This window comes from Nanorana parkeri, unplaced genomic scaffold, assembly GCF_000935625.1.
Source record: "Nanorana parkeri isolate BGI_ZX_2015 unplaced genomic scaffold, ASM93562v1 scaffold145, whole genome shotgun sequence".
In the NCBI taxonomy this organism is placed as follows: domain Eukaryota; kingdom Metazoa; phylum Chordata; class Amphibia; order Anura; family Dicroglossidae; genus Nanorana; species Nanorana parkeri.
The window spans coordinates 750,462-766,224 of record NW_017306413.1 but is presented as its reverse complement, the minus strand read 5'-3'; the positions used below and the strand labels follow the sequence as shown (position 1 = coordinate 766,224).

The following is a 15,763-nucleotide window of genomic DNA, read 5'->3' as shown; positions in this document are numbered from 1 at the left end:
CCCCCCCCCCCCCCGCCTCATCCCACCTTAGTCATTGCGCTAGGTTGTGGCGCTTAATTCTCTACTTTTTGTTTTCTCAAAACGTTAGATTATGAACAGCAGATTAGCCATAATGTGTTTATATGCCTGACACAATGCCAAATTGATAATTACCTTTAAGAATAACCAATACTACCTGGAAGAGATATATGACTAATATACAGTACACTACTACCCCTCCTACAGCTCTCTGTACAGAATGTGTAGCACAGTGTTGGTGTCACTCCTACTTTTATATGGTGAAATCAGGGTGTGAAAAGGTGGTTGGTGCACACAAAGTGGATTTACATTCTCTGGGGCTGTTAAGAAATACATTTAAATGTTGTTCCTGGAGTTCAGTTTTAAGTATTTTTCCACTGAAGCGGTCTCTGATGCAAAGTGTGAAGATTTGATGTTACAAATTACATACAGAGCAACACCATCTTATACATGTGGGTCCTTCAATATCTCTTGTAGGTGAGGATCGTGAACCATGTAGATCTTTTTTTTAGAACTGCAAAGCACAAAGTTCAAAAGACTTAAATCTTAGGATACATACACAAGGATAGCAGAACCAGTTGTCAGGCCGTGCGTTTGACAGATAGAAGCAGTTTTTGCAGAGCTGCAGCTCATCCAGCTGAAATCAGAAGATATTTAAGCCCATCATAATACAGTATGCTTTCAAATCACAATGACATTGCAAAGATAATATGAGAATCTATGGTTTTCAATAAAACATTTCACAATGTGGACCGTCATCTTTGGTTGTAGTTCTGCCCTCTAGTGTTCATTTTCCACACAGCTGACATAAAGAAAATGAAAACCAATAAATGAGTTGGAACACTAATGCCATCTTATCACTTATGAGAACCCATTCATGTTATGACAGAGATTTTTGTTTTCTAAAACGAACAGAAAACTAAGAATTAACTGATGTGGTGAAATAAAAATTGCAATTATACACTGGAGCCAGTTAGTTATGTCTTCAAAGTAAGGCAAACACAGCAAATCTTGCATACTGAAATACAGTATAAGATATTTCAGGCAATGCTGCAATTTATAGATGCACAAAGCTGAAAAATCGCCCTGTTCAATAAAGCCGTCTGTACAGTGTATATTGTGTAGTTAGCCAATAGCACAACATTTACCAAAATGTTCATAACAAGTGGGTCAATTTTAAACCAACTACTTAAACAACATTTCCAACTAAGATAAAAGAAAACAAGGATTTAATTGAGATCACACTTTACTTTTACCTAGACAGACCTCAGCTCCTTGCAATTAATAGTAACAACAAACAATTCTTAACTGGAAATATAGTATCTAGTAATATACAACATGTAATGTACTTTAGTATATAATAAAGTATATTAAATTTGCACAAAAATACACATACGTTAAAAAAATATATATATATCTAGATACTGTATATATATATATATACACACACACACACACACATACATATACACATACACACACCTCAAATCTTTTATAACCATAATTCCACTAGACTAAATCCCCCCCATTAGGTTTTATAGGTAAATAAAGAGCAACATTGACAGCTTTGTCCTAAAAGCGTGTCCTACTGGTAGGAGTTCTCTTGCTCTCTTCCTTATATCAGGCTGCAGGCTGGACACCTAAGTCAAGCTCTAATCCCTAAATTGGAACTCTGTGACACAAGCTTGACTACCATAGAGTTTGAAGGTATCCACAGCAATCAATGATAACTATTAAAAGATAAGTGTGCTTTCAATTAAAATACTCCAATCCTACTTGGCTAACCAACCTGATCAAAAGTATCCCACACCCCAGATGCCCCTGGAACTTTTTTGCTGCTGACTATGCCTGCACAATGGATCTCCCCAGAAGGTCTCCAGCCAGATGAATTGCACCACTGAAGTCTGTGAAGACCCACTGAGGAGGTGTAGCCAATAGCAAAAGATTTTGTCAGTGGGATGTCAATTGCAGAAGGCTGTGGCTAAGATTAAAGGAGAACTATGAGATGAGTGATTTTCACTCACCTCATAGTTCTAGCCGACCTGTCACAATGAGACTGTCACAGGTCGGCTCAGTAGATCGGGAGGTGAGCGAACACATACCAGGTTCGCTCACCTCTCGATCCTGTCACGGCTCTCTGCCGTGACAGGGGGAGGGGCTGGATTCCCCTCTCCGATCTGCCAGCGCTGACTGGCGGAACGGGTACAGCTGGCTCTGCCTCTAGATAGGCAGAGCCAGCTGTCACTCACCCAGCTGGGCGGATCCCGTCATCTACGTCGGGATCCGCTCCCGCTGCGGCGTCTCAGTATACCGCAAGCTGTAGCTCGCGGTATACTGAGCTTAGGGTAACGGGAGGACGCTAGTTTGTGTCCTCCCGTCACCCTAAGGAGAACTATGGGGAAAAACACTGACCCCATAGTTCCCCTTTAAGGTAAGTTTGCATCTAGGGCAGTGGTTCTCAACCTGTATAACCTCAGGACCCACTTTTGTCAAGGTTAATTAAGTTGTGATCCAAGGCATACTGCAATGGAACGCAGAGCATTAGGGTACCACACGTTCTGGTGCGGGTGTACGAACTGTGGGTGGGAGGTGCATTTGGGGTACCATTCAAATGAATGGCAATGCAACAGGCCTCCCACTTCACTAGTGTGAATGGGCATTCAAAAACACTGACATACACACACAACTACAGGCATTCTCACACACATACACACTCTCCAAAAAATTGTAATTTTTTTTTTTAAGGTCCTAGCAGTCTCCTTACCATAGGAGAACTGGAGTGGCTCCTCAGCCTGGGGTCCAGTGTGGGATGCAGTGCTGTGATGGAGCTCCATCCATATGTGTATTGCTGGTACCGGTCCCTTGCGGGCCCTGTAGAGGTGCTGGCAGCCAGAATGTGATGTCACTTAGGTCCAGGCACCTCTACAGGACATGCGAGGGAGCTGTAAGCAATGCATGTATGGATGGAGCTGCCTCGCGGCCATAGCTCCTGCCCACCCAACCTCAAACTGACACTCACACCGGGCAGCATATTTTGAATGGCTGCTTGGCGTGAGAAATGACAGTGCTGCACTGGGGGATGGCTGAGAAAGCCTCTCACCTAGAAAAGTTAAAGGCACGTGGCGACCCACTGAACATGGGGTCGCAACCCACTTTTGGGTCACGACCCACCAGTTGAGAACCAATGATCTAGGGCATAGAAGGAATAGAAAGGCAGGATAAGAGTACTTTCGGTGGAAATACCCTTATCCTTTAATCTTTAGCTTTTTTTCCACAAGGTTTTCTCTACAAGTATAATATATTACACGGGATTTATATAGTGTAAACAGTTTGGACAGCACATTAGAATATAAGGAAGACATTAGTCAAAATACAATTCAAAACAAGATGGTTAGGAGTGTCCTCCTCCTCCTCTATGAAGAAAGCAGCAACATAGAAGCTTGTCACAACAGATACCAGAGAGTGAGCATGAAAGGTAAATAACAGTATTAAAAACAAAAAAATAGTGTTCCCAGAAAAGTATAATTATTCTATAACTAAAGTAAATGTGAGTGCTGTATAAAACTTACCTCATGGCATGTGTCCTTGTACAGAACCTTGGCAACATCAGTCTGCTCACTGTCATCTGTAACAATTACAGCACAGCAAATGAGTTGGAGCAGAATTCTGCTCTCATCAATACATGCAATGATTGATTACTAACCCTCTACATGCAACGTGTGTTAAACTGCCTTGAAAAAAGACTTTTAGTCACAAACATTTGGTTATACGTGACTAATGAGATAACCCTCTATGGTGACCACAGGTGCCATATGCTGGCCTCTGGACGCATCCAAAATGTCTTACTAGCCATCCATAGTGAATGTAGGTGATGTTTAACTTCAAATACTCCTATATTTTGCCCAGGGAAGCAACAAGTTAACTTTAATGTTAGCCTAAGCAGCAGCAGATACTCACTCACACTCCCCCTCCACTTGGAACCCTTGGGTGAAAAGGACTGCTCAATGTTTTGCTTGAGGTGGCCCAGCAGAGAGATTGAAGGGAATGTAAATGTAAGCATTTGGTGGGGGTGACATTAAAATGAACCATTTTTTTCTGCATAGACAGTGGATAGGATTACTTGAAATAAACAGGATACAATTCAACAATTATGCTTTTGCACTTTCACAACCAGTCCAATAGGCCCAGCAGCATTTAAGAAGTTTACATTTTTTCCTATTAACTAGTTTATGTCGAAGGCCTGCATGTACCTTCCTGATGGAATCATTGCAGAATCAAAGCATCAGTTTTTTTTTTTTTATTAAACATTAAAACAATCAAACTGAAGCAGGAATTTAAAAATCAAGATACAATCGTATTGCAAAAACTCTCATTGCCATGGGACCTATTCACACCACAACGCAGTGCGCTGAAACGCCTGCTGCATTATGCAGAACTTTTAAAATGAAAGAGCTCGAATGCATCACATCAAACAAAAAATGGTTTAGGCCACCGTTTACTGCAGCACACGTGTGTTGGACACACAGGACACTGTGTGTTGTGCCGCACTGCAATGCGTGCAGGACATTTGTGCACAGGGGTGCTATTCCCAATGATTGGCACCACAGTGCAGTAATGCTATTACCACACCACAGGTGGCGTGAATGGGCCTTACAATGGAACAGAAATGCTGTCATTTTATTGTAAAGACCTAATTTTATGTAACGCTGCTTTGTAAATTGATCACTGTGAACCAATAGGGATTGGAAGCTGGGGGTTAATGAGCTTTGGGTCTATTTCCTACACCGTTACGGTGGCTAAAAGTGCATGTGCATGCATGAAGACCCGCCATTATAACATGAAAAATAAATGCAAAAGAAGATACATGTCATAACATGGGAAAGCACAAGCATGTTAGGTTTACTAACTCCGGATCAGATTGCAGTAACACTTTTATGAGTGCACGCCCCACACCCCCTCCCAGTCTTTCACTAACCTGTCTTCCTGGTTGGGCCTGCACAGGCATTTTGCAATCCCATTCATTGTGGAATCCATGAGATTGCAGAGCAAGTTATATCTAAGCAGTGATATTTTGCATAATTGGGGACAGAGGAGTGTAAGACTACAATATAAAAGTGTAAGAGGAAGAAAAAAAAAGGATTGGCACAGGAAAGGAAAGAAGGAATTCAAAATCACCTCCATAAAAGATAATGGTGTTGTGCAGAAGAAGCTGAGCGTCTGCCTTGAACTCCTCATAACTCTTGTACTTTCCTTCGCTCACTTTCTGCACAAAACACAGAGAAGCCGTCAGGTTAAAGATTTGCTGAAAGTAAACTGTCACCATTTCCCGTCTTGTACGATATATTATTATGTCATTTCAAATGAACAAACTACTCCACTCTACTGGTCAAAATACTTTTATGATTACTAGAACATTATAAACCTTTCACAGAACCTACATTTGTAAAGCATTACCTACAAAATGTACACTTTATTAACTGATTCCACTGACATGGGTAAATTATCACCAATTGGGATTGTTCAGCGGGTTTTTTTTTCTTGTAATATTATTATTATTATACAGGATTTATATAGCGACAGCAGTTTGCAAAGCGCTTTACAATATAAGGAAGACATTACAATCACAATACAATTTAAGACAAGATGCTAAGGAGGGCCCTGCCCCTGAGGGTTTACAGTCTAAAAGGGAGGGAGAAGTGATACATGAGGAGGTAGCTGTGTGGGGATTAACTGTTTGAGAACGTGATGGATGACTGGTTAGGTTGAGGTGGGGTAGGCTTCCCTGGAGAGATGAGTCTTTAGGGGTCGCTTAAAGGCAGTCAAGGTGGGAGATAGACGGACAGGTTGGGGTAAAGAGTTCCAAAGGATGGGAGAGACTCTAGAGAAGTCCTGGAGGCGAGCATGGGAGGAGTTGAAGAGGAAGCTGGAAAGCAGGAGGTCTTGGGAGGAGCGGAGGGGACAGTTAGGGTGATATTTTGAGACAAGGTTTGAGATATATCCGGGGGCAGAGTTGTGGATATAATAATGTTGGATATAATGGATAATAATAATGATGTTAATGATAATAATAATGTTGGATATAATAAGAGTTGTGTAATAATATCTGTATTCCAGCAACAGCGCATACTGATTACACTACAACGTTAACAACACAACGACTGGTAAAGGAGACCCTACCTCATTAATAGTGGAAACATCAATGGCTGTATGAACCAGTCTTCTGTACATGGGGTGTTTTGTATCCTTCCCCTTCTTGTTGAGTTCAATTGCCTACAAAGGTATAATGATTGGTATGAAAGTTAATGTTGACCTTTTTTTACTACTATAACAGCACTACACGATCTAATGCATTGTATGAACTCTGTTTGGGGTCAGTGATGTGGATCCTGCAAAAACTTTACAAATGATGACAGGTGCAATCTAGCATGTGCAATGTTCTTAAACGGATAATTCTGTAAAGACCCTTCTCTGTAGACTGTACAAAAGCAGTCTCTGCTGTGCCTTATCCAAAGAGATCGTGTGTTTCCCTGCAGCCTCCTCCTGTAGTCAGCTTACATTTTACTATTCTGATGGGAAACCTCTCCCAGCTGCTGAGACTGGACGATCCTTTTTGGGGAGCAGGCTGCTAATAGAAGGCAGAAAAGGCTGCAAGCCATTGTGGTAAACGGAACAAGGAGAGCTAAGAGACTTGTACAATAAATACAATTATACTTTAAAGGGAAACTGAGGGTCACCACACAAATTACAATCTGGCCATACAATCTCTGTCCAATCAACTTTAGATCTACCAAAACTATGGAATATGGCGACCTACTTAATCGATCCAATCAATCTGTATACAATCAGGTAGGCCCTAGTACTACACACTTGTTGGTAGATCTCAAGGAAATTGTACAAATCAGATTGTAACGTGTGTGGTGTGCCTAAATGTGTGCAAGTTTCAGAAACCGATCAGAGCTTCACATACATAGGAAGGGTATGTGGGAGCGTGTGGACTGATATTTTACAACATACCCCATAATCACACATTTAGATTTCTCTAAAGTTCCTTGGTTTATGAATCCGCCAAAACCATTACATTTCTAGCTGACAATGAAGCCAATAACAAATAAATATTTCTATTAAAAGGTCTAATTTTCATTGTAGTATTAACCTTATGTACTGTATGTGGGCGTCCCGCTAACTAAATTGTTATTGCTGGTATCTCAATCATCTGAATGGCTCTAAATCTGAATCTCTACTGCCTCTAACAAGGGAGCAAAAGAGATTGCATAGAAGAGAATCCTATGACAAGAGCCTGTGGTCCCATCCAGAAGCAATTATGAGTAGAAGGTTGCCTATAAGGCGGGTTCACACAGTTTTCCGGACCAGATCTAGAACGAGGTGCGTTGTGTTTTGCTGTGTTTTTACCGCGATTTAGCTGCGTTCCAGAGTGGTGGTTTTTTTTTAGCTTAGAATGGGCTTTCAGGTGTGGTCCAGTGTGTTTGTATGCATTTTTATGTGTATCCTTGTGTTCCAGTGCATTCCAGACCAGAGAAAATAAGACAAGCAGTATTCTTTTGGTCTGGTCCGGAACGGACTGCGCCGGTGTGAACAAAACCCAGAAATACCATAGGGATACATTGGGATGCTTTGCTTTTGGAACAAACTGTTCTGGTCTGACATGATCTGGATATAGTGTGAACAAGCTCTCAAGAAAACCAAATTCATCTTATGATCTTGCACAGTGACTGTGTTTACTGGATTACACTGACACTTTATTGATGGCTTTCACTTGTTGCCCAGCTGACCTGAGAACACATCTGTACCATGCCTACCTAAGCTGCCCATAGACATAAGCTGACCAAGAGTATTCCAATCTGCCTCAATCGCCAGACTGATTACCAACATTATGTGCGGTGTTCAGGTGTGTATATACACATTAATGGTCACACAATGAGAATGTTCATGTTAGAGGGTGGTTGGGCATGCAGCCCTTGGACATCTGTGTTAGTCCCTGATATGTATGGTAACAGTCATTGTTGAAAGTATCCCAGTCATTCAACCTTATATAGTTTTCTTTTAAAAGAAATGAGAACTACTGTAACTAAGAGTGCAGTAACCTGAAATGATTTCCATTCACTGCAGTGACAGGAGTGATAAATTAGAACTGATGGATTGCAAGGCCAAAAACACTTATCCATTACGTATGTATGTGGACTGACACAAACATTTGTAAAGCTGCAGATCTTTAGCTTGGCATTTAGACCAATGCAATAATCAATAAAAATAAAAGGCATAGAGAAACAACACAAGAACATAAGGGGGAGAATCTACATCAGCTAAATGTGGTTACCAGAAGCACAACGCAACACTGTGGGTTTCACTGAACTAAAGAAGTAAAAACGTACCCTCTCCTTCATACGAGACACAATGAATCGCAGGTATTTCCCCATCTCCTGTTTGTTTAAGTGCTTTTTCTTAATGCTCTGGAACATAAAAATATCACCATTGTTATCAATATCTTTCTCATCTGTAATTTCACTACATTACTGTACAGCAGAAATTTACATTTCTTACAAGGAAATATTGCTACTTTGCATACATTGTCTTTGAGTACCTGCAGTACCACAGATTAGCATTAAACATAACTATATGAAGTATATGTAAACAGATTCCAAATAAACGCATTCTCCACAATGAGTATATAACAGAGATGGACACCTCCATGCAATGCCATGGAGGTCTGTCTCATTGGGACGTATTGTTACTTAGCTCCACAATATTGAGCTAGAGGCAGAACAGCCGTCGTTAGTGTGGCCAAACCATGACAAATAGTATCAGAATACCATCGGGAACAAGAACAGGGCACTAAAGTTCACTTAAAAGTTAGTATCAAATGAAATGCTGTTAAGACGGCCAACAGAGGGAGATGTCACACTCGATTGTTTCACATTTAGCACATTTTTAAACTATGCTTAAAGGGAACGTGTTACGATAATAACATGGGAGCTACCACTGCTGACTTGTTTTTATAGGTACAAGATTTGTGGCTTTTTTTCTGATCCTGGCTTCACTGACCACTTAGTCACTGAACTGCCACAAGCATTCAAGACATTCAGACCTCACTGGATGCATGTATGTTGGGACTGTGTTAAAGGGGAGCAGCACTTACCAACGGGTTTAACTGGGACAACAGGTACCTCCTGAGTCTCACGTTTTGTTTTCATTTTCTTTCATGTCGATCGAGAAGCCCATAAAGTCCCAATGAAGTCTTACAGGAAATCACCCCCATGATTTCAGGGTGCAGTAAAATGAGAGCTTTATAAGATCTTAGCTGTCATACAGCTATGTATGCACAGATCACTGCCACTAGCTTGCAGCTTGGGACCTCTGCTCCCTCAGATTCAGTGGCTCCCCTTCCCGGGGAATCTCTGTCTGCTGAAGAGAGATCAAGGCTCTCACAGAGAGAACAGAAGTCATCAGTTGCAAGATACTGGCAGGGACTGGTATAAGTGACACTGCAGTGTCTGTACACAGAATTGACAGCTCAGATATTAGAAAGACGTTAACTGGGCTTTTAACCTGGGAGCTCAATTGTACAAAATGTCAGCACTGGGAAGGAGGAAGCGCACCTCCTTCTGCCTCCAATTATTGGTCAATGAGGACCGCTAGTAGCCAACTGTGAGGTGTGGAAGGCAGATGGAACAGGCTAGTTCTCAGCATTTCTTCCCAGTGTCAATATTTGCATAGTACAGAGACTTCGGTTTGGAACTACTAGGGGAACTGTAAAGGAAATCTAAAGCTGCGAGCCTTCCATTCACTCCCAGAGGTAGTATACGTGTGTAGAGGTAAACAAGGGTTTACTTTAATAAGATGTCTCAGAGAAACATGGAGACTTCAACCTCCGTCTACCATTCAGCGATTCTATTTGCCTGCCTGTTGTACTAACCATCTTTCTTTTTAAAAAAACCGGGAACAGATATGCAGATAATGGTTTTCAAGCTTAAACTTCCTGATCCTGAATCCTGATCCTGAATGAGTGCTCATTCCAGGTCACTGACTTTTGTGGTATTAAAGACAGTAGTTCAGAAGAACAGCCAACTAACTAGCATTTTTCAGAGGCGGTCAGCAATGGCAGCCCCCTATATATTTTTCAGGAAAGGTTTACTTTAAAGAAGAACTCCAGAATGTATTCAAATGAACCCTTGCAGAGGGGCTACCCCAGCACTGCAAAGGTTAAGTGCTCGTTTTGCTCTAGGGACGAAAATTTTAAAAAATATACTCGCCTGATCCTCTGTCCCCTCGGGCTTCGGGGGTCTAAGGACCCGTGACATCATCACATCTAATGCAGATCCATTAGACGTGAGGATGCCGAGTAACATACCACAGCCAGAGCGGAGGTGGGGAGAGAGCGGTGGCCACTGCCACAGGACCGAGGATCAGGTAAGTATCCTTTTTATTTTTATCCCTAGAACAAAATGAGCAAAGGTTAATTAACCCCTCCCCCCCCCAAAAAAAAAAAACAACAACAACCTGGAATTCTTCTTTAAGCCTGGAACATAAAAAACTGATAAGACGTATCCTGTGTACTGCTGAACGATGCTGAAACTCTCGGTTTTAATGTCTTGCTTCTTACGCTTGGTGTTCAGTTCATTTGAGGTACTTGTCACAGATCCTTACATGAACCCTGCTGGAAATGTTCAGCCAGAGCTGCATGTAAGGAATTACTGAAAGAACTTTCCTGGTTGTAAATATTTTCCCAGGTACTTTAATAAACATTGATCACAAAGGAGATAATGTGAACTGTAAGGAAATCCCCAACAATACAGTGAATACTATTTAGAGAAACCGCTAAACCGTTCTGCAGTGTTTCAGCCAGCAAAGCTGCTCTGTTCTTTCCGCTGACCTTAAAGATGAACTCCAGGAAAACATCTTCTCAACCCTTCCAGTGGGGCTTGTTTTCGTCTATGTGCAAAATTGACAAGGTTATACTCATAAGAACCTCGAAGCCAGCTGCCTGTTAGAGCGCTCCCTCCAGCTGGTCTTTTCCTCCGCTCCAGCAATCCAATATCTCTTTGCGTTGTCACATCCAATACGCTGTATAGGATGTGATGACTCACAAGACCTTAGGCCGCTGGAATGGAGGGGGAAAGAGGCTGGAAGGATCAGTCTAATAGCCAGCTGGCTTTGAGGATCGGTTGAGTATACCTGTTTCTATTTTCACACGAAAAACGGGCACTTAACCCTTGCAGTGTGGAGTTCTTCTTTAATAATGTGGTAAGAGTTTACAACTAGCACACTGCTGAAGTGTAGTTTTGCAGTTATATGTGAATAACAGAATATAAATCAGTATGTTTAGCAGCAATAGCAAATCTATATGATAAAACATCAACACTTTAACTGAAAAGTCCTGACTGATGCTACATCTATGAAGTCATACTAGTGGACAGCGCTTTTTCCACACAGCAACACAAATAAATAAAGCATCATGTGAACTAATCCTTTCTTCTGGTTCATACTTGCTCTGATTTGTACATGAAATACATTATGTTTAACTCTTGAACATGTACCTGACTATACACCGTAAATGTTTTGCACAGGGTTGCCTGTGTCTAAAGTTACACTGAAGTTATGTTATATGGCCAGGGGAAATTTGACCCTGTCACTAAATCCAAATCCTCCACCGGATGACTGTGAATACTCACCTTTCCCGCTGTCTGCACACTGCCAGAATGCTGTGCTTTTCACAAAAATTGTCATGCCAAGTCTACAGGGAAAACAACACTTCCAGAAGTTCTTGATCTCCCGTGCCCCAAGCAGCACTCACTGGTTCTTCCTGCTGATCTCCACGCATTACAGAACACAGTATTGATATGGAGTAGGGATGCACCGATACCAAGTACCATACTCAGTACAAGTACAGATACTTTTGAGCTCCAAGACTAGGCTAGAGAAAAATTCAAAAGTTAGGAGGCAGCTGTCATTTGTAAGGAGCACACGGAGCTCCTGGGATTTGTACATCTCTGTTTTAATGTATGATTTTGTTTTTATAAATATAAAGGGATGTACCGATACCATTTTTGCAAGTACAAGTATTGATACTTGCCCAAGTACTCACCAGTACGAGTACCAATACATTTTTGTTTATTGTCATGTGACAATACAGACTAATGATTTCAGGACAGTGGTGGAGCGCCAGAGCCCGGTCCCAGCTGCAACCGCTGCAAACGTGGTAGTTCGGGGTGGGGGGGGATACAAGAGATGGACACACTTGGAAGTGTCATTTTCCTGCAGACTTCACATTAAGAATTCTTGTGAACGGAGTGGCTGCTGGAAATCAAGTCTTCTTTGACAACTATAGTTGTTTAAATGTTTTGGATTTAAGGACCGGGTCGCTTTAAGGATCATTGTATTATGAGAATCATTGCTTTACATTGTAGTTCGTGAACTTATGTGATCTTAAACATTCAATACTATAAATTAGACAACCAATGCAATGAAAATATTTAAGTGGTCTTACCTTGCACACCGGACACTGCCAGTGATTACTGCTATCCCTGAGTTTCATATCATCAGGTAAACACTTAGGGTGGTATACACGAAAACATTGGTCACATATCATCACCTCTCCAGGTAAATGACATTCAAAACAGTACCAGTCATGAGTTTCAGGCTCCCAGTCCTAGGAGAAATATAATGTTATTTGGAGACGGGGCAGATTCACAAAGTCTGTTTAAAAGGTTAAGCAGCAAAGTCAATATTTCCAGTAGACATTAGCAAAACCAGGTGCATGGCATTCATAAATTAGAAATCTACCCTCTCAGGGGGGAAAGAGCCTGCAATGTGTTGCTTTTGCAATTCTGGACAAAAATGGCAATGACTGCCCACTCAGATTACAAGGTCTATATTATTTACATGTTGTGTGATTACAAGTGCACAGCAAATATCACACTTTTTACATTTTGATTAGGGAGAGGGGAGACCAGTTTATTCAATTGTAAACCATGACACCCGAAATTTGCCAAAAGTAGAAGAAAAATACATTACGCTAGATGAAGGCTGTTTTATTTAATGCAAGCCTGTCATATATACTAAGGATCAAACCTACCCCTTCACCCTGTGCTAGGCACCATGCAATGCCTAAACTTAACTTTAGCACTGCTACTGCCTGTAAAATGTCAAAATGACAATACAGACAACACCCAGTATTGTCAACAAAGGAGAAAAAAAAATAATGTACACTTCTTCAGAAAAAGAAATGTGGATTTAGAATTTTTTTGCATTGCAGCCAGTAATGCATTGCAACCGCAAACAGTGGATCACGGGTGCAATGCTCTGGCTCCTGCAGACTCTAGGTCCTGTCCATACCTCGGTAACATTTAGGGGGTTATTCACAAGGGGGGGGTGAGTTTGAAGAAGGCTGGAGAAGTGAACAATCTAGGACAAATTAGCGGATTTGGAAAGATTCTCCAATTCAGCTCACTTTCCAGTACAGCTATGTTGGCCTAGATTGTTCACTTCTCCTGCCTTCTCCAAACTCTTCACCCTTTTGTGAATAACCCCTTTAGTAACATGGACAGGAGGAAAAATTAACAGACAACAAGTGTGTGCAGGTGCACCAAACTAAAAAATGAACACAAGCGTGTGGGAAGAAAAAGCCCAGAATTCAGGTTAGTGGGGGAGGGGGTGTCGGTTTGTGAGGTGACCATGTTTCACTTTATACCCGGAAAATGGATGTAACATGAAACATGGTCAGAAAGGTAAACTTACCATTTATATTTCTCACCCTGGAGAGGCTGGAACATGGCAACTGGTTAGTTAGGCTCCAAGATCTGCACTGTGGGATAGCAGGGGTCAAGACACAGATCAGGATTTTGAGAGAGCACAGAAGATTGGCACTAAAGGTAAGTTTAGGCAGAGGAGGGCGTCTAGTACACAGTGGGGCGGTAGCTTCAGTTTTCCTTTATAACATAGGTGTGATTTAATACTGAAACGCAGGGGGGTGATTGTAGATCTATGTGAAGATTTACTGTAATATATAGAAAGTTTGATTGTGGGTACGTCGTACCTTTTGCCCTGAATTCCTTCTGAGAAACAGTAGCACTTCCAGACATGTGACAATGCCTAAGCACTCCTGCTTCTGTAGCCTCTGCTGTGTGAGACTAAGTCAGATCCCACTCATTCCTGCCTCTGATGTATGCTATTGGAGATTTGAAGTGTCCAAGCACTGAAGTAAGAATTGGTAAAGTCACTAAGACTACCTGAGAACCTGCTGTGTCCTTCCTGCACCTACTTCATCCATTCTGTGGATCTGTGCTTTTTTGCACCTGCTGCTTCTAGATCATTTTCCTCATCAGGCATTAACTTATCAGATCAAGAGTTATCAGGGACAGCTCTGAAGTGAAGAAACAAAGCCTAATCCTCTACCAAGATGGTCTTCTTGACTTCTTTTTTGAGAGTCAGACACACCTAAGTACTGGAGAGGAGCAACTGAGCTACAACCAGGTACCCTCAGGAATTCTCTATCCTTCATGCAGTACGAGTCAAGTTATCTGTGAAAGATAAAGAACCTATAATAAGAATGGCTGCTCTTTTTTTTCCTAGATCCAATTTCTTATCCATTCCACAGTGATGTGTGGCTCCAAGGCAGCCACCATATTAGTGGAGGTAAAAACTATTACCAGGTAACTCCTTCCTAAAAGCTGTCTGTGATGACACCATCAGTGTAATCCAACACTTAAGGGCTGATGTATAACTGTTCCGCCCAGTGCATAGTTCCTATGCTCTTCGGCTTCACCTAGTGGTGGGAATGCTGTGTGAAGAGCATTCGCCCAGCTATACGCTAGGCAGAATGGTTATACATCAGCCCCTATGAAACAGGAGTGTGCAAGATGTACTCCTGATGATATTAAAGTCCTAAAAGGCACCTGTAAGGGTTGTGGAGGACAGAAAAGCATGTCTAGGCACTGTCACGTGTATAGGCTCTGCTGATTCTAAGTGGGAATTGTATTCTAAAGGTACTTTCTTTGTTACATTTATTGCAGCCAAGTACTTGAAAACAGATTTAACAACTGGAGTCAGAAACAGGTAACAAAGCAGCTGTATTATTCACCAACATATTAGTTTGGGTGGCCAGACATGGAAAAGGCCTTTCCCATAACATGCCACAAGAAAAAAAAAGAGGAAAACAGGACAAAAAAATATATATACAAGCAACTCATTACAGGCTCTACCTCTTCTGAAAGGTTACAGAATGCTGCAGTCTACAGTCTAGATGTTCTTAGGACCCTACTGTTATATTAGTGAGGGGAATTAACCGGGAGCTAATTTGATGTGGGTTTTTCCCCCACTAATTACCCCAAAGAGATCTTGCTTCCCACACTTTAGGAGTCTATTTATTTATGGACACTGTAGCCCCAATACTCCAACTATGGAAAATGACATAAGAAATTGTTGGTTTACATACTTGCAAAGCTTGATATCAAAGCACTTTAACAAACCTCAGGTGAATTCACTGACTTTCCCTCTCTTCCGTGAATTTGGTGATGTTTCATCTGCAATAATTTACAAGAGTTTTGTGCTAAACAGAACTGCCATATTCTAGAGGGATTGCAAAATAATTAGAGTCAAAAATATAACAGTAGTTAAAAGAAACTCTATCAAATCAGAGAGTTTCCTCATTGACAATGAGCCGTTCACAAACTCGAAGGTCCATTGCTTTTCAATAATAAACAGATGATTTAAGGATGGAACAGAATAGAGG

At 41.4% G+C, this 15,763-nt stretch overlaps 1 protein-coding gene across 5 annotated transcripts in view; it reads right to left on the bottom strand.

Moving 5' to 3' along the window:
* The window catches only part of ZMYND11 (zinc finger MYND-type containing 11), a 74,338-nt gene that overhangs the window by 16,150 nt on the left and 42,425 nt on the right, over window positions 1–15,763 (bottom strand). For 4 of the 5 annotated variants that reach the window (XM_018554182.1, XM_018554183.1, XM_018554186.1 and 1 more), the window contains 7 exons: window positions 15,501–15,554; window positions 12,521–12,682; window positions 8,409–8,486; window positions 6,196–6,288; window positions 5,194–5,281; window positions 3,588–3,643; window positions 578–655 (listed from right to left, as the gene is read on the bottom strand). In XM_018554182.1, coding sequence (XP_018409684.1) covers window positions 578–655; window positions 3,588–3,643; window positions 5,194–5,281; window positions 6,196–6,288; window positions 8,409–8,486; window positions 12,521–12,682; window positions 15,501–15,554 — 609 coding nt within the window. The remainder of the gene's footprint in view (window positions 1–577; window positions 656–3,587; window positions 3,644–5,193; window positions 5,282–6,195; window positions 6,289–8,408; window positions 8,487–12,520; window positions 12,683–15,500; window positions 15,555–15,763) is intronic. The other variant, XM_018554184.1, reaches the window with a different exon arrangement.